Here is a 24,489-nt window from a genome sequence, read left to right as displayed (position 1 = left end):
CTTAGTGTTGGTATGACTTGCTTTGCTTCTTCCACTGTCCCAATTAAAAATCTCATGTGTAATGATAGCATTTATTTATGCGATACCTTCTTTCCTCATTCTTTCTCTTTCACATAGGTGTTATTTTTGTCTCATTACCTATAAATTCTTTTAAAATTATCCTAGATATTTTTCAAATATTCAGTATTTTTTCAACGTCTGCCTCTTGTGGACACTACTCTTATCTTTCTTTTTTAAACAGTCACATGTGTAGTAACCCTAACAGTAGGTGTAAATCTACCTGTTTTTCTTTATAAGAATGCATCATCATCCTTTGGTTCCACTGGCAAGCCTTACCTAAAAAGATACAAGCAAGGCTTTTTAATGCCTAGAGAGAATAACCGAGAAGGGCCCAGGAGCACCTGCTAGCTGCCACATAGCGAGACCTTGGTTATTGTGGTTTTTGTTGTTGTTGCAAATATCCATGAGCATACTTCAGCATACATCACACATGTGCAGTAGGAGGCTCCACTGTAGAGCAGCTATTCTACAAAGGCCACAGGATAAGGCCCAGATGAGTGTACAGACCTCGGCATCATTATCCCACTTCCTTTTCACATACATCCATTCGGTATGTATATTCAACCATTGCAACTCTGGTCATAAACAACAAAGTGTTCTTCGCGGTGTTTTAAGGACAATTCCCATAGATACACACTCTTGACGAAATACTGCAAGTTACAAGCAGTCTGTGCAACAATAAAGAATATTTGTGTTCAGCACCGTACATAACCAGTCTTCACTGTTTACAACACGGTTAGAGGTGTGAGTGTAAGAACACACATTAACATAAGGCTTTTTGATTTTTTTACCTTCTATATGCGGAAACACACTGGCATGAAAAGCATTTGTCATTACACTTTGCTATCAAACTACATTACAGTGGGAACCTGTCAGATATGCAACAGAGCTTTTACACGTGGGCATTGCATGCACAAAGAAACAAAGTGTAATGGTCAGAACCTGGGGCATACTTTATTAAAAGTTTACGTTAACTGCAAGACAAGACAGTATTGAAAGTCCCTTCTCTGCTCAGGAGATGAATAAACTAATCTGTAAGCTTTAGATGCTACCCACTGCACTGGTTTTAAATAAAAATGCTTAATACAGAGAACTGCAAAAGCAAGCAATCTTACAACACATTCCTTTAATAAAATAAAAAAATGTTTACAAGGCAACAAGATTCAAATTACTATATCACAGTCCCCAGTAACATCAAGCTGCATAAGGGAAGTGATGAGGAAACTTATCTTCCAGTTAACCGTTTTAAGTGCTCTTCTTCTCATCACCCAGTAAATTTATTGTTGCTTTTTTAGCTGAAAGAAGAAGAAGAAAGCGGCATTTATATATCGCACAACAGTATTTCTCTGGCCAGCTTACAATAAAACAAAAGTAAAACCATTTAGCACCAAGAGAGCCATAACAATGTATCATAAAAATAGCAGAGATAAAATCTATGTAGAGATAAAATCTCACAGCAGCACCAAAATGTTTGCTAATCTTGAAAGATTAGTAAGACTCCAAAAAATCGGTAGATCACTAAAAAAAAAACCCACAACCCTTAAAATCAGGAAGCCTGGGGAAACAAAGAGGTGTTTACCTGGTGCTGAAATGATCACAAATGCAGTGTTGCTCAAGCCTCTCTAAGGAGGACATTCCAAAAGAGGTGCCACCCTCTTTGGTACATGCCCACCATATCTTGTTTGGCAAAGACAAAGGAGCTTTAATTATAATGGCATTGCTGAATTACTATTGTTCAGCAGCTGGAATTATCGCAGCTCTGGAAATGCCCTCCACATCAATATTCTGAGTTATGGGTGTGCTTTTTTTTTTAAATGGCCCAGTGCTAAAAACTCTGCAACCTGTCTAAATTAAGCAGATTTGCATATATTTGCATACTATTGTTTATCTTGCTGCTGTTATTCACGCTGAACAACAAGGTGGCTGAGGAAACCACACCTGTCCTGTGGGACTTCTGCTGAACCCCAACATTTTCTCCCCTCCCATATTTGAGATTTCATAAGGTATTTTCTGTGCAACTCAAAGACTCATGGGCCACACAGCAGGGATGGGAACCTGTACTCCTCCAGATGGTGTCAGAGACAACAGTTTCCATCATTCCTGACCATTGGCCATGCTTCACTCCCCTGGGTTAGAGACTTTGTCTTTGAAAAATGAGTGGGGATTTTCAGCATCAAGTACCTGATTCGGTGCTTATTTGATGCAATCCCAGGTGTCCATGAAATTTGCCACTACTGCTCAGGTCAAAGCCAATGCTACTCACTATGGTCAAAAGAACACAGACACATCCCATCAAGAGCTACTTGGGTTTTATTGTGTCTCTTCTTTAACATAATATGGCAGTAAATCGTATGATTTAACTCAAATAAAACAGACCCACATGCCATAGTAGAGAGCCAGTGTGGTTAAGAGCGGTGGACTCGTAATCTAGTGAACCAGGTTCGTGTCCCCGCTCCTCCACATGCAGCTGCTGGGTGACCTTGGGTTAGTCACACTTCTCTGAAGTCTCTCAGCCTCACTCACCTCACAGAGTGTTTGTTGCGGGGGAGGAAGGGAAAGGAGATTGTAAGCCGCTTTGAGACTCCTTAGGGTAGTGATAAAGCGGGATATCAAACCCAAACGCTTCTTCTTAGTACATCACACCGTATCACTTCTCTCTCTCTCCCTCCCCTCCCCTCCACCTTTGTTCAAAACCAGCTACATATTCACAATTATCCACAAAGTAATCTAGCCAGGGCAGAAAAATTATTGGAATAAACTGGCCCTATAGACCTCACCTTCTTTAGTAATGGTGTCTGCTGTCTCTGCAGCTTTGTCTTTCAGATCCTTTACTACGTTATCCAGCTGAGCCTCATGCTTCAGGAAGAAGGGGCGGATAATTCGGTGGTAAAGCAGCTCTGCCCCATTTGAGGGACTTGGAGCCATGCACCATACCAGAAATCCACACTGCAAAAAAAAAAAGGGGGGGGGGAGGAGGAAAGAACCAGGAAACCAGATTTTATCACACTACGTATCATTAGTGGCATAAAAAGATCTGTAATCCTCATGTCAGGACAAGATGGCATAGCATATGATCCAAGACACAGAGCTATAAATCCAGAGTCCCCGTGTTTGAATTTCACTTCTGCCATGGCAATAGATGACCATAAGCATGTCCCTATAGTTCACCTCTGGTGCCTCTGCTTCGCCCCCCTCCCCCCCCCAAAAAATACAGGGCTGTTGTAAGGATTGCAGTAAGGTAATGTATTCGAAGCACTATAAATACTACATGTGTGGTTCACATTTGAAAACCCATGCAAATGACACTTAGTGCAACATGCACCTAAGAGTTATTTGAACAGGTCACAGTCCTATGCTGAAGCCAATAAGCGGAAAGCATGCCTGTTCAATCCTGTATGAAATCTCCAAGACCAGTGACTAATATTATGAATATTAGTTACTGGGAAGCAGTAGCAGGAGAAGACTCCTGCCTTCACACCCTGCTTGTAAGATGCTTCCTAGATGCAGCTCTGTGGCCACTGTGGGGAACAGAATGCTGCTCTAGACAGGCTTTTGCTCTGATCCAGTAGGTCGCTTCTTAAAACCTAGGGAATAAACTGGTATGTCTGTACGGCAGGTGGTATAAAAGAAGTGCCTGCATCATAGATTTTAAAAGCCAAACGTAAGAACCGAAAAGAGTCTTCTTGGATCAGACCAACAGCCCATCTAGTCTATAACCTTTTGTTCTCATAGTAGTCAGCCAGATATCCCAATGAGAAGCCCACAATCGGAAGCTGGGTGCAACAGCACTTGCCCTGCTTGTAATCTCCAGCCTGTATTCAGAAGCACACAGCCGATGATGGGAGCCAGAACACAACCATCATGGTTTGTTGCCTTTAAGAGCCTTATTCTCCTCTTTAAACCTATCTAAACTGGTGGCTATCACTACCCTCTTGTGGCAGTGAATTCCGTAGGCTGACAACACACTGCTCCTAAATTTTCTGCAGGCTACAGTTGAGGGTGCTCTGCTCCATGGGGTCACGAAGAGTCGGACATGACTAAACGACAACAACAGTTGAGGATACAAGCAAACATACCTTAATCATGTAGTAGAAAGGGAACCAGGAGAGAAAGATGTCAGAGAAAAATTCCGCTATGCTGAAGACGCCATACACAACCCAATAGGTCAGCCACTGTGTGTCGTCATCTTTGTTAGGGCTTTCAATAGCCTTGATGCTGAAAGAAAAACATTAAAAGGGTAAGTCAACTCATTCCCTCTACAACACATACACACATGGTCACAGATCTACTCCAGTTGTTGTCGCTGTTGATTAAATTTGTATACCACAATTCATCTCTAGATCTCAGGGCAGTTCACAAACCGAGTGCTCGCAGGCAAAGCAGCTGTCCTAGGTTTCCTTTTTTAGCATTATCTTTACAGTTACAGCTACAATCTTCTATAACATCTGCACTAGGGATACGAATGGGCTGCAAAACTAAATGCGCACACTACATCAATTTCCCACCAAAATCTGGTTTGCTAATAACGATCCTAAAAACAATCCTAAATGGTGGCGGTAAAATAATGTAGCAGAGAACAATCACTTTTTAAACCCTGTTGGCAGAACATGGAGGAAACATCTTTTTCTCTATGGCAGCCTGGGGCAGTGGGGATACGTTATGCCAGCTCCAAGGCTGGCATAGTCTTGCAGGTGGTTTGAGGAGGTGGCATCCTGTTTGAGGCACATGATAATGATATGGTTGTGGTGGTATAAGCTACTGTGTGCACCAGTTTAGCCATACACATGATCAGGTAGCAAAGTTGTACACTTAAGTTCCAGTGATACCATGAAGATAAAACACACTTTGAGCATGGGTAGATTCCACATGTTTCACAAACCTCAGGGGGTCCACAGCCCAGGAGGCTCTCTGAAAAGCTCAGATGCAGGAAGCCCAGTGAGAATGTACTCCCTCCCCATTATATTGAAAGGCTACCAAACACCTTGGTGGATTATGAAACATCAAGAGCTATTGAGAACCGCTCACATTATACGCTGTCAAAGCCAAAACTGCTGCTGCTGCCTCTTAAATGTGAATAATTATTTTAATGATCACTTATGCTAAGTTATTCTGTTGGAAAACACTGTTCTTTTTCAAGACCAGACAAAGCCTGTAATTATGCCATTTGCTAGTGTTAACATATCCATTAGATATGAAAACCCAGTGCAAAGTGAAATCAAGCTGTTTCAAAGTTCCTACCAGGATACAGGAAAAAGACTTGCACCTAACTGGAGTGAGCCAATAGGATTTTGGGGATGTGGCAGTGCAGAGATTTATCTAAATCAATGTGACACTCCAGAAAATGGTTTCAAGACTAAATGTGTAGCTGTACCATATAGTTTTTCTTAGGCTGTTTCCTGTTGTATTAAGATAAATGTAGGCGTGGGAGTTTGGTGAGGCAGCTGTCAGTTGCCTCTGGCCATCTTGTCAGAACAGCTTTTCTGCTTCAAACAACACAAGAGCTTTCTGCCACAAGAGCTTTCTACAGGTGTTTGCTTGTTACTGCTATCCAATCATAAACTTTTTCCATTTCTTGCCATCTCCCCCGTCCCCCCGCCCGAAAGGTATATTTGAACACAGCAAATACTTGTAAACACCTGCCCTTGATGGACCAGAAGGGTAGGTAAGATTTGAAGAGACTCTGAAACCGACTTGTAATATATATGTTTGACCTACAGAAACATGTAGCACTTCAAAAACAACAGAAGTTAGAAACTAGAAGAACAGGTTTTGTTCTGGGGGGAGGAGGGGGGTAAGAGAGAATGAATAACCCATCTGGACACTAAATTTCTACTCTGCAATTGGGAAGAAATGTTTAAGTTCCAGTGCTTCTGGGATAACAAACACATCCCACAATAATCTTTCCTGCTGTAAGAAGATAAAGGGCAGTGCAATGACCTTTCCCCCCACCCTCTGGGCAAGTACCACCACTCTCTTTTATTCTGTCCCCAAGATATGACTAACGTAGATAAGGAATAATATTTTAGTGATGTCTTGAAAGAGTGATCAGAGGGAGGATTTTCCTACCAGCTCAGTAAAAATGGGATGGGTCAAAAATGCTTTGAAGTGAAGCCACTTGCCTGCTGACCTGGGGCAAGAAGTGGTTGCCACTGAATCAGTTTTAATACGTTTGCCAAAGAAACATTTTGTTCCGTTTTAAGTGCCTAAATCTCCCAGGCAGAGATCTGCTGAATCAGGACTTGGCTGAAGCTGTCAATTTATACCTCCAGCTCTATGGAGATAATCATATCCCAAACCAATTTCACTGGTTTTTCACTGGGGCTGAATGTACCAAGCACAATATGCAAAACCTAATTTGGTTGAGCAAATGAGAATAGAGATTGGAGGTTGCTGAATTGTGTTCAGGAGGCCTTGGGGTGGGGAGATTTTGAAATTCAAATTAAAAGACTCTCACTAACCTAGATTTATTGGCAAGTTTCTTGAAAAGATGAGTTGGAATTGTCACACTGTTCTAACAACTTGACCCTCGAGAACAACTATCCAGTGTGCCCGAAGCAAATGTATTGTATATATTATGATCTCTAAGAAGGCAGAGTAGATTGAAAGCTGGGCTATGCCCAAACAGTATGATGCAGTGCATTATAACGGCAGGCTTGTTTTTAATGTCAAGTAGTTACTTAAACTATAGCGTCCATTCCGAAACTAATTCCTTCCAGATGTTTTGGACTTCACTTCTGACCATCCCCAACCTCTGGCCATACTGGCTGGGGCTGATGGGAGCAGCAGTCCAGAATATAGTGGGCACTGGGCTGGGGAAGGCTGGACCGTAGCAGCGTATATGAGGAAGCAAAGCATGATGCAGGCTTTCATCCGAAAAGATCACAGCCATGTGTTTTATTATAAGATTGGTGATCCACCATGGAGGCCATTTTTTCCTCACTTTAGGTAAGGCAAGTTTGAAGACTGCTCTCAAATTTTCCAGTACCATACGCAGAATTCAGCACACTGAACAGGCACAAACAGAGCTTCCCTTTCAATCCTTACCCAGTTTGCACATTGTGGTAAACCGTAGTTAACGGTTACTGTGAACACACTGATCTGGGCTGATCTGCCCCGTCCTGCTACCGCACAGGGAAAAACATGCCACTGTCTCTGGCTTAGAAATTATGTCCAAACCAGGAATTATTATTGTGGGTGAGACATTGTATTATTGTGGGTGAGGAGATCCCTAGTGGGTGAGGAGATCCCTGGTGAGAATCTCTGTCTGGGATCATGGTTCGTTTCTCTCAAACAAACTACAAGTAAGCCAAGAACAAACATTACCTACAGAACGTGGGGCCAGCCACCTGTCAAATTTATTTCCAGAAGATAATCATCTACAGCACAGGGACGTCAAAGCACCATGCAGTGTTTGCAAATAACCCTGCATAGTGCTTTGAAGCACCCTAGAGTTACCACCCATCAGCTGACAGGCAGTAACACCAAGCCTGCTTCAGGGGTTGTCTTTGCAACAGAGTCTCCTTGTGCAACTGATCCAGTGGGCTTCCAGTTACCGCCTATCAGCTGAAAGGCAGTAGCTGATTGATTGTTGGGTGCCTGGGAAGCCCTATGTTCAGCTGAGCACCAACCACAGAGCTGCTTTCTGCAAGGATCAGCTATATGACCAAGTTTCCCATGGGGAACTCAGTCAAGTTGCCAATTCGGTGGGTTTGGAAAGAAGCGAATGCCATGTTGAACAAAGAAGGAATTTTTTCTTTCTTTCCAAAGGAGGCACTGAATGCAGGACTCAGAAAGCCCTTTGCACAGTGCTTCCAAGGTGCCTGGCAGAGCCCCTTTCAACCAAGCCCTCCCAGCGTTTGCCTCCCTTCACCTGGTGACATTAATTGTAGGACAGGTGGCTGCAGCTTGCTTAAAAATATCCTGGTGGGTAAAATGAGGAGAGCTGGTGGACTGGATTAGGCCCATGGACTGGAGATTCCCCAGCCCGGTTTACCATAATGTGCAGATGAAGACAATGCCTGCAGTATGGAATTAGGCAAAGGCATTCTTGCTTTTACTGGACAGGGAAATTAATAACCAGGTTCAAAGAAGCTTTGATGCAGCCTAACATGAGAAGCCACATAGGCATGGGACACTATCAGCCCATGGACTTTTATGGGCAGCTGCTGTTTTAGTAGAGACACAGTGAACTTAGCAGAACGGTTTCTGGCTGACCTGAGAATACTGCAAATCAACAGCAGAGCACTGAAAAGCGCGGAATAAATTTCTGTTGCAAGAAAGAGACAGAGGGTAGCTGGCTTTCCTTACAAGTCCTTCCTATGGGGCATTTACTCCCCCCCCCCAACAGCACAGTGGACAAGGAGGCAAAGTCACAAGAGTGACTTGAATAGTGTGGTAAAGGTGACCCAGGGATAATCACACACACTCAGCCTAATCTACCTGATACAGAATGGTCCACACATTTTGGCTAGCCTCAGATGGGCTACAATTTAGTAGAAAAGCCACAAGTGGCCCCTTGTTCCTAACCTTATGCAACACCTCTGCATGAGTCCTGCATGAGCCCTGCTCCCTTCTCCCAGCTTCTAGCAAGGATCTGGAAAAGGACCGTCCTTGCAGTTACACTGAGCTTCAGTTGATTCCCACACATTTTCCTGGCTCCCGCGTTTGCAGCAGGGGCTTACGTTTGCAGTGGGCAGACGAGGCATTGAGTGGGTCCACTGCCTGGGTGGATAAGGCACTCAGAGTAGACAAGGCTTTTCTCTCTGGAGCTAAAAGGAAAGGCTGGTGTTTGTTTTGGTGCTGGGTGGCCAAGGTGCCCTAAGCACCTCTGTCATCCAACCCCAAAGAGCAAGCTATGGCCTTTTGTCTCTGCTGAAGCAAGGGGTGGGACTGTGATATGTTGTCATACGTGTGGAGGAAAACCTTAAACAGAGTTCAGGAGAGTTCCCAAAAATAGACCAGAGGCAATAGAACTTCATTCAGCAGAGCTTTACTTGTGCTGAAGGCAAATGTAGCGTAATGGTTATCATATCCAATATAATCAGGATTGGCTCAGTCCATACAAAATCCAGTTGCAGCATTTATAAATTTAACTCAGAATAAGACTAAATCTTAACACTAAGAAACACCACACCAGAAGGGAGAGAGGGAGAGGGAGAGGGAGGGAGAGAGAGAGAGAGAGAGAGAGAGAGAGAGAGAGAGAGAGAGAGAGAAAGGAAGGAAGGAAGGAAGGAAGAGAAAAGTAAAGACCCAGGGTCCTTTTGGCCTATATTTATAGTCAGCATGACTCTGCAGAATAGAGATATGAGAACCAGTTCAAAGCAGCTTCCCATAAGATATAACCCAAACAATCATTAACTCTTCTGCCTCTGCTTCTCTCACACAGAGAAGCTTCTAGTAACTTTTTGTATTAATCAGAATAGAAAAGAATAGGAAAGATCTTTACAATGTTTTCTGCACTAAGAAATGCAAACTGAGAGGGATCTTCCCTCCAGTTGTGATACAGCCTCTAAAATTCCACTTCCAAGCAGGAGATAAAAGACCAGGACTCCTTTCCTCACCCTTGAAAAGGGAAAGGATCCTCTTGTCACGGCAAGCATTCTGGGTGGTATTGCGGACCTTTTCTTATTAAGCTGGTTATGAAGAGCTCCTTGGGTAAGGTTACCAGACATCCCTGTTTCCCAGGGACAGTCCCTGGATTTACAAATCAGTCCTCTGACAAAATCCATCTATTTAGTAGCAAGTTGAAAAGTGTCCCCAAATTCATTGAAAAAAAATCTGGTAACCTTATCCTTGGGAGAAAAAGCAGGGTAACAGACATGATAGACTGCTTTTGTCCTCTCCCAACCTACAGGAATGATTGTGCTGTTTCTAAAGAGAGTTTGCCACAGAAATGCTCCAGAATTTACACGATTACATTCATTTGCAGCCCTTTTGCAAAACCAAGTAGGAATCCCTTTTTCCTCTAGTGCTCTGACCCACTTTCTTTTCTTTTCTTTTCTTTTACTGTTACTTACATTTAGTCTACACATACTTTCCCTCTGGTGTTCTATGTAGGTCATAAACATTCAAATACCTTTGAGATGCTAAATGAACTTTCAACTACTTTCAGTTTTGCCCAGTTATTTAGGCAGAGCCCAGCAATACTAGGAAAAGAAAAGAAGGCTGATGCAATGAATGGAAAGTGATTTACCAGAGTGTCTGGAAGTCTGCAAAGTTCAGTCTTATGACAATACATGTGTTATAGAAATACAAAATTAAACCAGTGGGAAAGGGTTCCCCAACTTAATTCGCCTTTTGCCCTTGCCTTGTACAGAGACGCTGGTCACCAATATAATTCCATTATTCACAATGAGGTGAGAAGGAACCTGAAAAGTCCAACAATGAATAAAAATATGCAGCATGGGAGATGTCTGTGCTGTTGGCTAACAGCTTTAGCACATGACCACAAGAGCAGAATGCAGTACAGAACCTAGGAAAATAAGATAGAAGGCAGAAGAGGAAGGTATGAAGGTATGAACCTACCTCTATTAAGACTGTCCCCCCCACCCGCACCATACATGTAAAACACATGACTTCTCCCAAAGAATCTGGGAACTATAGTTTACATCTAAGAGACCTTTAAACTACAGTTCCCAGCATCTTGGGGGGGGGGCATGTGTTTTAAATATAAGATGTGTATCTGTAATTCTCTGGCATCAGCATAGGCATCTGCTTTAGGCACAGTGTTAGAAACTGAGATATGAAAGCTGGGAGCTAAATGGCACCTTCAACCTAGGTGCAACAATGGAATGTCTTTTTAATAACAAGAATACAAATCTGAAAATGAATAAATTGCAGCTAAAATATTATGTTCATTTTTCACATGGTCTAGTCCTTCCCCTGTTCTCCCCCCTAATATTCTTAAGAGGGTCTCTCCTCCAGTCTTCAGGGAGTAGCTGGTAGTGGGGAGGCAGAAAAAGGCCCTCATTTCCTTCCGCTCTGCAGTTTTAATCTGAAATCTTAGGCACAATACTGCGCCCAGAGCTCAGAAACTGCTCACCCTAATGAAATTCCCTGTCGCATAATGCGCCTAGAACAATGGGAGTTTTGAACACTGCTTAGACAGTGTTCTGCTTAGATTGCTTAGAACACTGCCCATCGATCCATTTAGCTCACTGCAGTCTACAGCAGCAGCGGACAACATATGGCCACATATGGCCACCTGCCTAGTTTTAAAAGAGAGAATTTTAGTCCTGTCTGTTACATAAAGTGTCTGAAACCTCAGGGAGATGTGCTGGAAGGTAACCAGATTAGCACAGTCTCACCATAAGAAAATACTTTCCACAGACTTCTGCTATGCAACTCCCAAGATGAAGCAAACCATGTTGCAAGGCTCCGGCGAGCTATTTGCAGTTATCTTCACATTGTCAAAGTGACAACATAAAAACTGTTTGGTCCGGCAAAGCATGGACGAGTCAATCACAGAAATAACTAGGATCATCCAGATGGCAAGTTGAGACTTAGCGAAACTTAAAACACCTTGGAAAACACAAGCACAGATATTTAGGAAGGCATTGTGTTAGCCTTTTCAAAGCTGAGTGTCCTGCAGTTTTGTGGTGTCGGAATTTTAAAAATCCTATTGCTTAACCCACTGCCGCTTTAGTTTCTCATGTACAATGGAGATCTCACTGCACTAAACATATTAGCCTGTTGATTTTTTCTACTCCCAGGGCAAACACTGCTCTGAAAGTGTTGTGTGCTATTATCAGACCCACAGGCAACACATTACAGTGACAACTGTGCAATTAGCCTAACTGTGCAACTAGGCTACTTGGAAGCAAACTGAATTCACTGAATTCAATGGGACTTGTTCCCAGTTAACTGTACAGCAGAAATGGGAAACCTGTGGGCCTCTGGGAGTTGCGAGACTACAACTCCCATCATCCCTGACTACTGGTTGTGTTGGCTGGGGCTGCTTCTATGTGAAAAAAATCTATCACTAGATTTTTGCCCACGCTTGTCCAATGTAAACGTGTCAATTCACCAGATTGCTACAAGAAGCCCTCCAAAAACAGGAAGCGTGCATCATTGGATGATTTGTATTTGTGGGAAGGGACAAGGAACATTCTAGAAATGACAGGGGCCACTAAGGCTATCCCTATGGCAAATAACTACTATGTGAAAAGCAAACGGATTTTAAAAATGTGTTTGACAGGGAAGCACCCACTGGACTTTACTGACCCTTTCTACACACAAGGTATCATACAACTAGCTTATAAGCCTATGCTAGGAATCTGCAATTTTAGAACTTCTGCCAGATTTAAGAATGTATAAGGGAAACTGCCTCTGCCTCAAGTTAAGACTTTGGTCTGCAGACTTCTCACCCTGCAGGATGCCGAACTGTAAGCCAGTTCATGCATGACAGGTACCTTGGTTCTCGAATTTAATCCATTCTGGGAGTCCGTTCAACTCCCAAAAAGGTTCGAAAACCAAAGTGTGGCTTCCAATTGGCTACAGGAGCTTCCTGAACTCAATTGGAAGCCAAATCTGACATTCGGCTTCGGAAAAACGTTCACAAACCGGAACACTCACTTCCGGGTTTGCGGCGTTTGGGAGCCAATTTGTTCAGGAGCCAAGCCGTTCTACTGCCAAGGTACCACTGTATCTCAATGACACTACTGCCTTTGGAGTGTACAGAATCACATTTGAGCCTGGAGTTGGTCTGTGCTCATATGTTTGAGTGAACTGGGGGCTGGAGAGCACATGTGACCACCGAGATTTGTGTGACGATGAAGGCACATTTTCAAGTTATCACCACTACAAAAATCTCCATGGTTGCATATTATCATTCCATATGGAGATTCTGGTTCAAACAAACACCACCTTGGTACAAAGCCCACCAGAAGCTCTTTCCTCTCTCTCTCAACTCACATGGGGATTTTCATTATTTACCAGTCAACTCTGGGGGACTTCTGTTTTACTTTCATTTCTAACTACTGTATGTTTCCTATCCTACTTGAATGTCCAAGTGAATCCAATGTGAACATACACATTAGAGCAGTGTTTCCCAACCTTTTTTGGGCAAAGGCACACTTGTTTCATGAAAAAAATCTTGAGGCACACCACCATTAGAAAATGTTTAAAAAATTAACTCTGTGCCTATATTGACTATATAACTCTCTTTAATAGGCATCAAATAAACACAAAGAAAGTATTTTATAATTACTTTATTATGAAATAGTAAGTACCGTATTTTTCGTCCCATAGGACGCTCCGTCCCATAGGACGCACCTACTTTTTTTTGGGGGGGGAAATAAAGGGAAAATTTTTTTCCTTTATTTTCCCCCCCAAAACCAGGTCAGGGAACAGTGGGATGGCGGTGCTGCGCCTCCCCGCTGTCCCCCGAGCTTGTGGGGCTGGCCCATGTCTGCCTGGCGCTAGGGGCGCTCTGCTTCAGGGCGCCCCGCGCGTCGGGCGGCAGGCTACAGTCCGCAGCATGGGGAACCCTCTGTTTCAGGGTGCCCCACGCGCCCCCCGGGTGCGCAAGGCTTGCCAACACGAGCGCGGAGCACGGGGCGTCCTCCGAAGGGCGCCCCATGCTCCGCGCTGCCAGCTGCCGCCCGCAAGCCTTGCGCTCCCGGGGGGAGATCCCCCGGGTGCGCAAGGCTGGCCAACACCAGCGCGGAGCACGGGGCGTCCTCCGAAGGGCGCCCCGTGCTCCGCGCTGCCAGCTGCCGCCCGCAAGCCTTGCGCTCCCGGGGGGAGATCCCCCGGTGCGCAAGACTTGCCAACACCAGCGCGGAGCACGGAATGGCCTCCGAAGGGCGCCCCGTGCTCCGCACTGCCAGCTGCCGCCCGCAAGCCTTGCGCTCTCTGGGGGAGATCCCCCGGGTGCGCAAGGCTGGCCAACACCAGCGCGGAGCACGGGGCGGCCTCCGAAGGGCGCCCCGTGCTGCCGGCTTCCGCCCGCAAGCCTTGCGCTCTCGGGGGGAGATCCCCCGGGTGCGCAAGGCTGGCCAACACCAGCGCCGAGCACGGGGCGTCCTCCAAAGGGCGCCCCGTGCTCCGCGCTGCCAGCTGCCGCCCGCAAGCCTTGCGCTCTCGGGGGGAGATCCCCCGGGTGCGCAAGGCTGGCCAACACCAGCGCGGAGCACGGGGCGGCCGACCAAAGCGAGCGGCGATGGGATGTGGGAGGGAGCTCGCTCGCCGCCCCGCGTGTGCTCGCCGCCGCCGCCCCGCCTCTCGCCGCCCGACTCGCCCGCCTCCCTCCCATGGCACACCAGGCAACGTCTCGCGGCACACTAGTGTGCCGCGGAACACCGGTTAGGAAACACTGCATTAGAGGATTTGCATGTACACATGCAAGCTTTTTGCTACTTCTATTAACCTTACTCATCATGAAGCCACATAATGGGAACAGCACTGATACCGTTATCAAATAGCATGCGGAGAATACTGCACTGAGCACTGGGAAGAGAAAAGAAGAATATACAGGTATGGCTATCACTGGATTACTGGCACTGGAACCTGTGAGGCGACTGCACTGAGAAGCATCACATTGCATTTCAGGCAATATGAATGCTCTGTTTTGGGATATTAGATCTGCAAGTGACCCATTTATACATGCAAGTCACTAAGTAACAAACAAGCACATGTGAAATACTGATGCAAATTTATATAGTTTTGATTTATTTATTGTATGTATTGTGTTTATTGCATAGTTCTGTATTAATATGCATCAATGCTGTTCGCTGCTTAGGGGCCTCCAGGCTAAAAAGTGAGAGAGGTGTGTGTATAGATATAGTGGTACCTCAGGTTACATACGCTTCAGGTTACATACGCTTCAGGTTACAGACTCCGCTACCCCAGAAATAGTACCTTGGGTTAAGAACTTTGCTTCAGGATGAGAACAGAAATCGTGTTCCAGCGGCGCGGCAGCAGCAGGAGGCCCCATTAGCTAAAGTGGTGCTTCAGGTTAAGAACAGTTTCAGGTTAAGAACAGACCTCTGGAACGAATTAAGTACGTAACCAGAGGTACCACTGTATCTAAAAAAGTGGAGTGTGTGTGTCTATAGATATATCTATCTATATCCAATCTATATCTATATTTATATCTACACACACTCACCCCCCCCATGTCATACTCACACTCTTATAAAGATACTGAGTACTTCCACGGACAAAAAAAGTTACAAATAAGACAGGAGCTGACCGAGATACTGTTTACGAACAGAAGCAGACAGATTTATAGGAAACATCCCTTCAATATATATGGTCAAACTAGATTTGATTTAGGAGATCTACAACTGAATCTTCTGGTGTTGAGGACAGCTCAGTCAGTAGAGCATGAGACTCTTAATCTTAAAGCCATGAGTTTGAGTGCAAAAGATTCCTGCATTACAGGGGGTTGGGCTAGATGACCCTTGGGGTCCTTTCCAGCTCTACAATTCTCTTATTCTATGCTGTCTTCTTTGTTGTTGTTAAAAGCGGCTGGGCTGGAGGATCTGAACTGACCACAGTGTGGGAGGAAGGCTTTAACTTTTCCCATTATGTGATTTCTTAATCGTAAATCTATAGCAATGGTGCTATTATCCCGGTGGGTGGGGGGTTGTGAAGAGAGAACACATGGACCCACATTGTCTCACCCAACTTCAGTTGTCTGAGAAGTGAAGCAAGGCTAATGGGGAAAGCTCTCTTTGATCTGTGCTGGCAATTTCACACATACAAGTTCTCACTTGATGTCGAGGGATAAAAAGACGCACATGTGAAAAAGCACCTTTAGCTTTTCCAGAACATACAGGTGCACTTAAGACAGGGCACTCACATGTGAAATTCTCACCATCCTTTCCCAACGCAGTGCTCATTTCACAAGAAGATTGCAAAACTGCAGTCTTATCCATCACGTTTAAGGCGCGGCTCTCATCCTAATCCATACCAGCTGTTAACATTCAGCCTTCAGTCAAGTTCCCATTAGATGAGCCCAATGTTGCAGCAGCCAACAAAATGCCCTGTTCTTATGTGTATTAAGGCTACATCATGTAAAGAAGGGGAAGACAATCTAAAAACCCCTGAAATAATTGCTTAACTTTGGCTGCATCAAAACTTCTCTTGTTTTAAAAAAATAGGAGGCCCACACATTTCCTCAAATACCCCCCCCCCATTTTCAAAGTGACATCATCAACATTTCAGGGCACAGAGCCAAAATTTTCATTGCAACAGAAATTGTCAAGGTAACCTTTCCTTCCAGACAGAGTTCTATTATTTCCAAAAGCTTTTGTGGCATTAAGATGCCTAAATCGTGCAAACCCATCACCCACAACATCACAGTCCATCTGCTGACTCCTCTCGACTCCAATGTGTTCTGATTCTACAGCACAGGGCAATGGCAAGATTGGGAGTTGGGGGTCAGCCTACTGAGTGAGGCAAAAGCTTCTCACTACAGTGGTACCTCGGGTTAAATACGCTTCAGGTTACATACACTTCAGGTTACAAACTCCGCTAACCCACAAATAGTACCTCGGGTTAAGAACTTTGCTTCAGGATGATAACAGAAATCATGCTCCGGCGGCACGACAGCAGCGGAAGACCGCATTAGCTAAAGTGGTGCTTCAGGTTAAGAACGGACCTCTGGAACGAATTAAGTACTTAACCCGAGGTATCACTGTACTAAGCTCTGAGGATGCTGTAGCCCTATCCAGGGAGGGGCCTGGCAAGTTCTGAAATTGCCTTAAGAAAAAACCCAAAATAATTCCTTGAAGGTTTGGCAGCCACTTGCAACCTGGCAAAAAAAAAAAGAGGGAGGGAGGAGGAAAGGAAATCTATAGCGTATGGCCCACCCTCTCCAAAGTTACCAGTTTCAACAGGCAGTTCCAGTACACAGAAAGAGGAAGAGGCTTCTCTCTCCGAACAACTTACGAGATGTATGCAGGATAAGCGAACCCAATCAAGTTGCAAAGGAGAGACGCTCCATAACCGAACACCAGATAGATGGCTAGCGCGGCACCAATGGCTGAGAAAGAAAGGAGAAAGTCAGTCGGGGTGGAGAGGAGCCTTCCCTAGGCCCACAATAAAGCAAAGGCTTGGTTATATAAAGATGGAAGTTTCCTCAAGGGCTGAGGCGGGAAGGAAACGAATGAATTCCTTCCACGGGGCTCAACCCACAACCACCACAGCCCCCAACATAAAGCTGGACAACCAGGGCACCACATCCTGTCCTCTTGTTTACCGTGAAGTTTAAACCTCATGGGGGTGGCGGGAGAAGCTAACCTGTGATACTGAAAGGGTACATGGCAGATCCGAGACACAAAGCGATACTTAGTCCAGCCCAGACACGTCAGCTAGTCAATTACCATCTTGTGGGAGTTTCTTTCTCTTTCTTCCCCTCCTCCTCCTCCCCCGAATTTCTCAGAAGGCACCAGTAATTTCCCTCCAAAGGCATCGAAAGTAGGGCTGGGGTTCCCCTTCCTGCTTCTGTCGGGGCACAGTAATACATACAAAAATCTGGTGGTGGCGGCGGTTTTTTTTACCAACATGGCATAAGAGCAAGAGAGATGAAGCAGGAGGCGGGGGAAGGAGCTGGGCTGTTGTAACCTGAGACAAGCCCGTTTTTTACGGCAGCGGCTGCTGGACATTCAATCCCAAGGGCTGAGACTCCCGCACCACCTCCTGTCCCCCCCCCCCTTGGACACGGTGCCTAATATGTGCCTTCTCCTGCCATAAATGTCGCCCAAGAGGGAGAGGGAGAGAGGCAGGTGCCGAGGCCCAGAATCTCCTTCCCTTCTTCTTTTTTAAATAATTTTTATTGGAAATTTTATTTACAACAGAACACAAACCCCCCACCCCCCCAACACAGAAATCCACCCCCATCAGACACAACCATAACAAACAACAAGCACAGTATACAACAATACAAACAACCAAATAAAAGACTTCCTTTATCCTGTTTCTGGCATCCTTATATACTTCTTATAAGCTGTTTCCTTTATGAATAATTATTAAAATTTTTCTAATTATAACTCAAATAACCACAAAGTCTCCTGCAGACATTAATCGAAACAAGTCCAGGTATGAATTACAGGGCACTGTTTTGTGACGTATTCTGTGCATTTCCCCCATGCTTTTTGAAATTCTTGTCTAGTATGGTCTCTTAATTGCAATTAGAGGCCCAGAATCTCTTTGCCCCACTACCCAGGACCCCTGGCATCCTAGCCGGGGGGGGGGGCGGGGGACGGAGCTTTCACGCCCATTATTGCAAAGCAAACCAGGGTGGAGAATGCGGGGGGGGCACTGGATACTCCCTTATTATGCAAAGCGTCTGTTTCAGTGCTAAGAACATTTACGGGCTGCTTTGCATTTTGGCCTTTGAATCGGCGTTGAGATGCCAGATGCAAATGTTTCAAAACAAACGAGAGGATTAAAAATAAATAAATACAGGGCCGTCGGGGCCGTAACAAAACAAAGGGCTTCTTTCCTCTCTTCCCTTTCAGAAACAACCTCCAGTTTCATCGATTTGGAGAACATCGCAGGATCACAATGGCCCTTGTCGACGTGATGTTTGGTTGTGGGTGGAGGAAGGGGGAGAACAGCGCGGGTCGCAGGGGAGGTTTTGGAACCGAGGGAGGGAAAAAGAGAGACGGCATCACGGAGAAGAGACGCCGCTCCTTACCAATGGCGATGAAGGACCTGTTCACGCCAGTCCTGTTCTCGATTTTTTCCAGCACGGCTGTTAGGCAGTTCTTCTCGTGCAGGAACTTGTCGAACCTCTGCCTCATGGACGCGGTCATGGTGGCGGGACCCCTTCCCTCTACGCTGGACAGGAGAGACAGAGGATCCGAGGGAGAAAGAAAGCGGCTCTAGTCTCCTCCAGGCGCAATGCAAAGGCAAAGCGCTTCTCAGCAGCTGGCGACGAACCCGGGCCTGCTTTGCTCGCGGAAGGGAAGGCGGAGAGACGTCAGGAGCAGCAGCAGCGGCGGCATCATGGGGGGCAACGTCAGCACAAGCCCGGCCCCGCAGCCCGCCCTCCGCCGCCGCCGCTTCGCCTCGAGGCTCTGCAAAGGAGCCACACCCAGGCTCGGCCGAAGCGGCTCGGGCTTTCGCGTGGCTGGGGAGGCGGGGAGCCCGGGTGGAATGACCCACGCAGAAAAGGCGCAGGAGAATAGCAATAGCACACCCCACCCTGTCGTTTGAAACCCCACGCATCGGCCTTTGCAAATTGAGGCCTTGTAAGAACGAGGGTGCAGGGGACTTGCTTATTTTTAGCAGCTTGGTGTTTTCTGTCTTTTCTGCCAACGTGCATGAGAGAGAGAGAGAGAGAGAGAGAGAGAGAGAGAGAGAGAGAGAGCGCACAGCCCCACCCACGCGTTCACATTCAGCCTAGACGTAAAGGACAAGGCTCCCTCCAGATCTTGGGAACTGTAGTTCACATTGCTACAGTTCCCAGCACTCTTAACAAACCACAGCTCCTAGGATTGGGGCAGGGAAGCCAACTGGTTTAAATGTGTTTGAATGTATGGTGTGTGTCAGGGGTGCCAACTTGAATACAGAATTTTGGGGGAGCAGGGGGAGCTGCCACCCATCAAGTAAATAAATAAAAATAGTTAACTAACTGACTGATCGCAATGCAGATAACCAGTGGCGTAGCGTGGGTTGTCAGCACCCGGGGCAAGGCAAGTAATTTGCGCCCCCTAACCCTGGATTTGCGCCCCCTAACCCTAACCCCCAGATGTTGCGCCCGGTGCGGCCGGCCCCCACCTGCACCCCCATGCTACGCCACTGCAACACCCCCCCCCTTTATAATCTAATTCAGTTAAAGCAGAAGGAACCTTTGCCAGTTCTCCCATCGCGGGAGGGAGGCAGATTATTCTCCCCCTCCTTTTCAGGTGGGCTGTTGATTGATTGGAAATATTTCTCCCTCGCCCCCTTTGAGGGTTTCAAAGTCCATCAAAGGGCGGCTTACAGGCATCGGGCCATTAAAAACTGAGAGCGGAGGGTGGGCTAGGAGCCTTGGATTTTTATAGTACTAAAATCAGCCTCGCCCTTTGGGCATTGGGGAGGCTTCGCCTGCAGTCTCCAGATTTGGGGCCCCCTGAAGGAGCGGCCAAGCTCTTCGCTGCTATACCCGCCCTAGACATAGGTTTCAAAAATCGAATATTGGGAAGGGGACGAAGCCGGGAAGAGACTTTCTTCCTCCACTTTGCCTTGGGTTGGGCAAGCGCCATCTCCCCTCCAGAAGGAAGCGGGGAGACCAGGCGCCTCTTGCCCCCCCCCCCGGCTGCCCATTGGCTCTCTCTCGCAGTCCCGGCGGGCGGGCGCTCTGCACATGCTCGTGGAGCCACTTTCTCAGCTGCGCGGGGCTTCCTTCCCTGGATCTGGTTTTCGTTGGAGGAGCGAGGCCGCGGCGCCCGCGAGCATGTACAGAGGGCCGCGGAGAGCGCAGGCGGCCTTTCCCCTGCGCGACTCCGCCTCCGCCCGGGGTGGCTCCCCGTCCTGGGTCCCTCCCCCGATGGCCGGGAGGAGGCGGGCAGGTGCGCTCGGCCGTGCCTGGCTCGGAGGACCAGCCTCCCTCGACGGGGCTCTCGCGGGGAGGAAGGAGCGCGGCGCCGGCACTGTCGCCGACTGGACGGCCGGCCGGGATCGCCCAGGGGAATCGGCGCTTTGCACGTGCTCCGGGGCCGGCTGGCTGCTGCGGAGAAACTTCACGCACCGCTTTCTGAAGTACGGGCAACGCAGCCTCCGCGAAGGGCTCGGCGCCGTCGGAAGAGCCCTGCGCGGCCCGAAGCTTGCTGCACTGTCCCTCCCCCAGATAGTCCCTCCCTCGCTCTCTCTCCGCTCCGCACAGTGGGCGGCGACCCGGCAGCTCGGATTCGCAGAGCCAGCACTGTGTGAGAGAGAGAGTGAGCCAGGTAGGGGCAGAGAGCTGCGAGTGCGCCCCCCAAAATGTTGCGCCCGGTGCGGCTGGCACCCCCTGCACCCCCCACGCTACGCCACTGCAGATAACACGGTTCTGCCCTTGCCCCAACATAAAGCCTTCTCTCCCACCTAAAATAAATACAGTGCTACCTCGGGTTACATACGCTTCAGGTTACATATGCTTTAGGTTACAGACTCCGCTAACCCAGAAATAGTACCTCGGGTTAAGAACTTTGCTTCAGGATGAGAACAGAAATCGTGCTCCGGCGGCGCGGCAACAGCAGGAGGCCCCATTAGCTAAAGTGGTACTTCAGGTTAACAGTTTCAGGTTAAGTACGGACTTCCGGAACAAATTAAGTACTTAACCCGAGGTACCACTGTACTGGCTACGCCCATGGGAAGCAAGTAAGTCCCACCCTACATAATCGATCACATGCATGGTGCACTCTATTTGAATGGCATTGTCCATCAACTTTGGGGGCGGTCTTCTCAAATATTTTATTTGGGGGTGGGTGAAGGGCCTAGGAGTTGGCTCCTATGGTGTGCATGTCACCTCAGTCTCCCTGCCCACCCCCTTTAATTCACTGTCCCCTCTCTCCTCTTGCTTTGATATCCATCCCAATTAAGAATTATGGTCAACCTGAAAGCTTGACTGCTATTTTATAATGTTTTGGTTTGACCAGTAAAAGGTATTGACTGATTGTGCTTTCTCCCCCTTCCAGACCAAGACACAGTACCTTTACTTTTAATGTATTATGTAAGGTACTGTATTTTACATAATACATTGGCTCTCATGGAAGGGTGCTGGTCATTTCTAAGGGATAAACAAACTGTTTCTACATCCACTCTTTCCTAGCCAGAAGAAAAGCTACAGTAAATAGCTCGTCGTCATCATCATATTTTACTGTATTTTTGGTTTTTATGTAAGCCGCCCAGAGTGGCTGGGGAGGCCCAGCCAGATGGGCGGGGTATAAATAATAAATTATTATTATTATTATTAGCATTAACTTTTATTGTGCTAGCCATAGGCCATGGCATCATTTGGAAAAATAACAAGAGGAAAAACTGCAATAACCATAAAACCCATCAGGCACCACACATACGATATAAACCACAGTCACAACTACTAAGATTGTTTGTTGTATAAAATAGAATAGCAGAAGATTCTCTAGTAAAATGTGCCAAATTAAATATCCAAATCCCCTTTGTAGTTGACCACTATTTTATCTAGTTCTTTCCTCTTGATCTTCTTAGCTGCCAACACATACAGTGCCACTTTATGTTACAAAGTCATCGGTATTGCTCAGTAGATAGTTAAGTTTACCCCCTCTATCCAGTTTCTTTTATAGGAAGAAGGCCTTTTTAAGATCACCTGAAGTTGCAACTAGTTCCAGCTGCTCCACATCTAACTTGTCTGGCTGCTGAATGGGGAGGGAAACATGCTGAGCTTCGCTGCCTGCAGGCTCTCCTAGCTGCTATCTTCCGGTGAGCACCGTTGACTTGGACCCTGAGTCTTCCCATAAATAGGTAGGAAACACAATGCAACAGGGCAGTCTCTCATGTGTGCATTGTGCATTTTGGAGTATATGTTTTACAGGGACTGTTTGTGTGTGCCCTAGGACTCGTTCCAGTGGGTGTTCTATCATGTTATGTTCTATCCAATTCCCTTACTTGATTTCCATTTCTGCTTCCAACAGACATTGAGTATTCTGGGGCCACTGAACATGCTCAGTGGACTGATTTAGGGCATTTTTGCCCACTTGTCATTTTTGTCTAAAATATTTTTTCCACTTCTGTAACCCTTGGGATTCTCCTGGGCACGGTAATACCATACTTTTCCGTGTATGAGGTGAGGGGTTTTTTTACGTTAAAATAATGGTAAAAAATTGGGGGCATCTTATACATGGGTAAGGGACGCGGGTGGCGCTGTGGGTAAAACCTCAGTGCCTAGGACTTGCTGATCGCAAGGTCGGCGGTTTGAATCCCCGCGGTGGGGTGAGCTCCCGTCATTCGGTCCCAGCTTCTGCCCACCTAGCAGTTCGAAAGCACCCTTAAGTGCAAGTAGATAAATAGGTACTGCTTTATAGTGGGAAGGTAAACGGCGTTTCCGTGTGCGGCGCTGGTGCTGGCTTGCCAGATGCCGCTTAGTCACGTTGGCCACGTGCCCCGGAAGTGTCTCCGGACAGTGCCGGCTCCCAGCCTCTTGAGCGAGCAACCCTAGAGTCGGTCACGACTGGCCCGTACGGGCAGGGGTACATTTACCTATACATGGGTAGTGCAGAGGGGTGGCGGTGGATTGTTTCCTTCCGCGAGCAGTAGATTGTCACTGGCATTTGTGCGGGTGATTTGTTGCTATGGCATTTGGCCAATCAATTGGTGGCTGCTGGCGGTGATTGGAAACATGATTGGAGGCTTCTGCGCCATGTGCTATCAGAAGCGTTGGCCAGTCAGATGAGTGTTTTCAGGCATCCCCCCCAAAAAAAGCTCAACAGCTCTGGGCAATCTCCCCCCATTTTCTAAATTTTGAGTCCCCCAAAATAGGGGGCGTCTTATACATGGGGGCGTGTTATACACAGAAAAATACGGTAACTCCCTCTTGTTTCACGATAGGCCCATTTTATTTAAATATCTGTTGGCACTCATCAGCTCACAATTAGAGAGAAGGATACCATACCATAGTACAGTGGTACCTCTAGTTACGAACTTAATTTGTTCCGGAGGTCCGTTCTTAACCTGAAACTGTTCTTAACTAGAGACATGCTTTCGCTAATGGGGCCTCTTGCTGCTGCTGTGCTGCCGGCACACGATTTCCGTTCTCATCCTGGGGCAAAGTTCTCAACTCGGGGTAACTCTTCCAAGTTAGCAGAGTTTGTAACCTGAAGCGTTTGAACCTGAGGCATTTGTAACCTGAGGTGTTTGTAATTCGAGGTACCACTGTAGTAGTTCCACAACCGCACTTCCCTTATAGTCATCTCTGGAGCTAAAGTTACAGAATTGGGACTGCAGAGATACAAAGTAGGCCTAGGTAAGAGATTGTTAGTCTGCAGATTATGCTGCATACCTTTGCTCCCCAAACTTTATTTTCCACTGATTTCTTGTTATTTTGCAACGGGAAATGTAGGTATTTTATTCCCATAGGTTATACAGTGGTACCTCGGGTTAAGTACTTAATTCGTTCCGGAGGTCCGTTCTTAACCTGAAACTGTTCTTAACCTGAAGTACCACCTTAGCTAATGGGGCCTCCTGCTGCTGCCACGCCGCCACAGCACGATTTCTGTTCTCATCCTGAAGCAAAGTTCTTAACCTGAAGCACTATTTCTGGGTTAGCGGAGTCTGTAACCTGAAGCGTATGTAACCTGAAGCGTATGTAACCCGAGGTACCACTGTATTTGCTGAACTCAGTAGAAGGCTTACCTGTGTGCCATCCATTATTATTTATCCTCTGCAATTTTATGGATGCTTTTCTGAAGTATTTTAAGTACTGAAAGGAAAAGTGCTTCCTTGCAAGCATCCAGTAATACGCGACAAGTATACAGTGAG

The 24,489-nt window shown here is 46.6% G+C and overlaps 1 protein-coding gene and 1 long non-coding RNA gene across 3 annotated transcripts; one reads left to right on the top strand and one right to left on the bottom strand.

Annotated features, from left to right (window-relative positions):
- Window positions 1-989: 989 nt before the first annotated feature.
- On the bottom strand, window positions 990-19,020 carry REEP5 (receptor accessory protein 5). Of its 2 annotated transcripts, none has more exons than XM_081880613.1 (5): window positions 18,707-19,020; window positions 16,957-17,050; window positions 4,137-4,275; window positions 2,838-3,006; window positions 990-1,355 (listed from the first exon to the last, which is right to left on the bottom strand). In XM_081880613.1, the coding sequence occupies exons 1-5, from the start codon at window positions 18,822-18,824 to the stop codon at window positions 1,306-1,308; spliced, it is 570 nt and encodes a 189-aa protein (XP_081736739.1). In that variant the 5' UTR covers window positions 18,825-19,020; the 3' UTR covers window positions 990-1,305. The 2 variants fall into 2 exon arrangements, with proteins under 2 accessions (XP_081736739.1, XP_081736740.1); XM_081880614.1 differs by lacking the exon at window positions 18,707-19,020 and adding an exon at window positions 17,308-17,355.
- LOC309352271 lies at window positions 9,762-10,348 on the top strand. The gene is made up of 2 exons (XR_014161218.1): window positions 9,762-10,170; window positions 10,210-10,348. It is a non-coding gene; the product is annotated as an uncharacterized lncRNA (long non-coding RNA).
- Window positions 19,021-24,489: the final 5,469 nt, after the last annotated feature.

Source organism: Podarcis erhardii, assembly GCF_964252035.2.
Source record: "Podarcis erhardii genome assembly, chromosome: 11".
Classification (NCBI taxonomy): Eukaryota; Metazoa; Chordata; class Lepidosauria; order Squamata; family Lacertidae; genus Podarcis; species Podarcis erhardii.
This window is presented reverse-complemented; position numbering and strand designations above follow the sequence as displayed.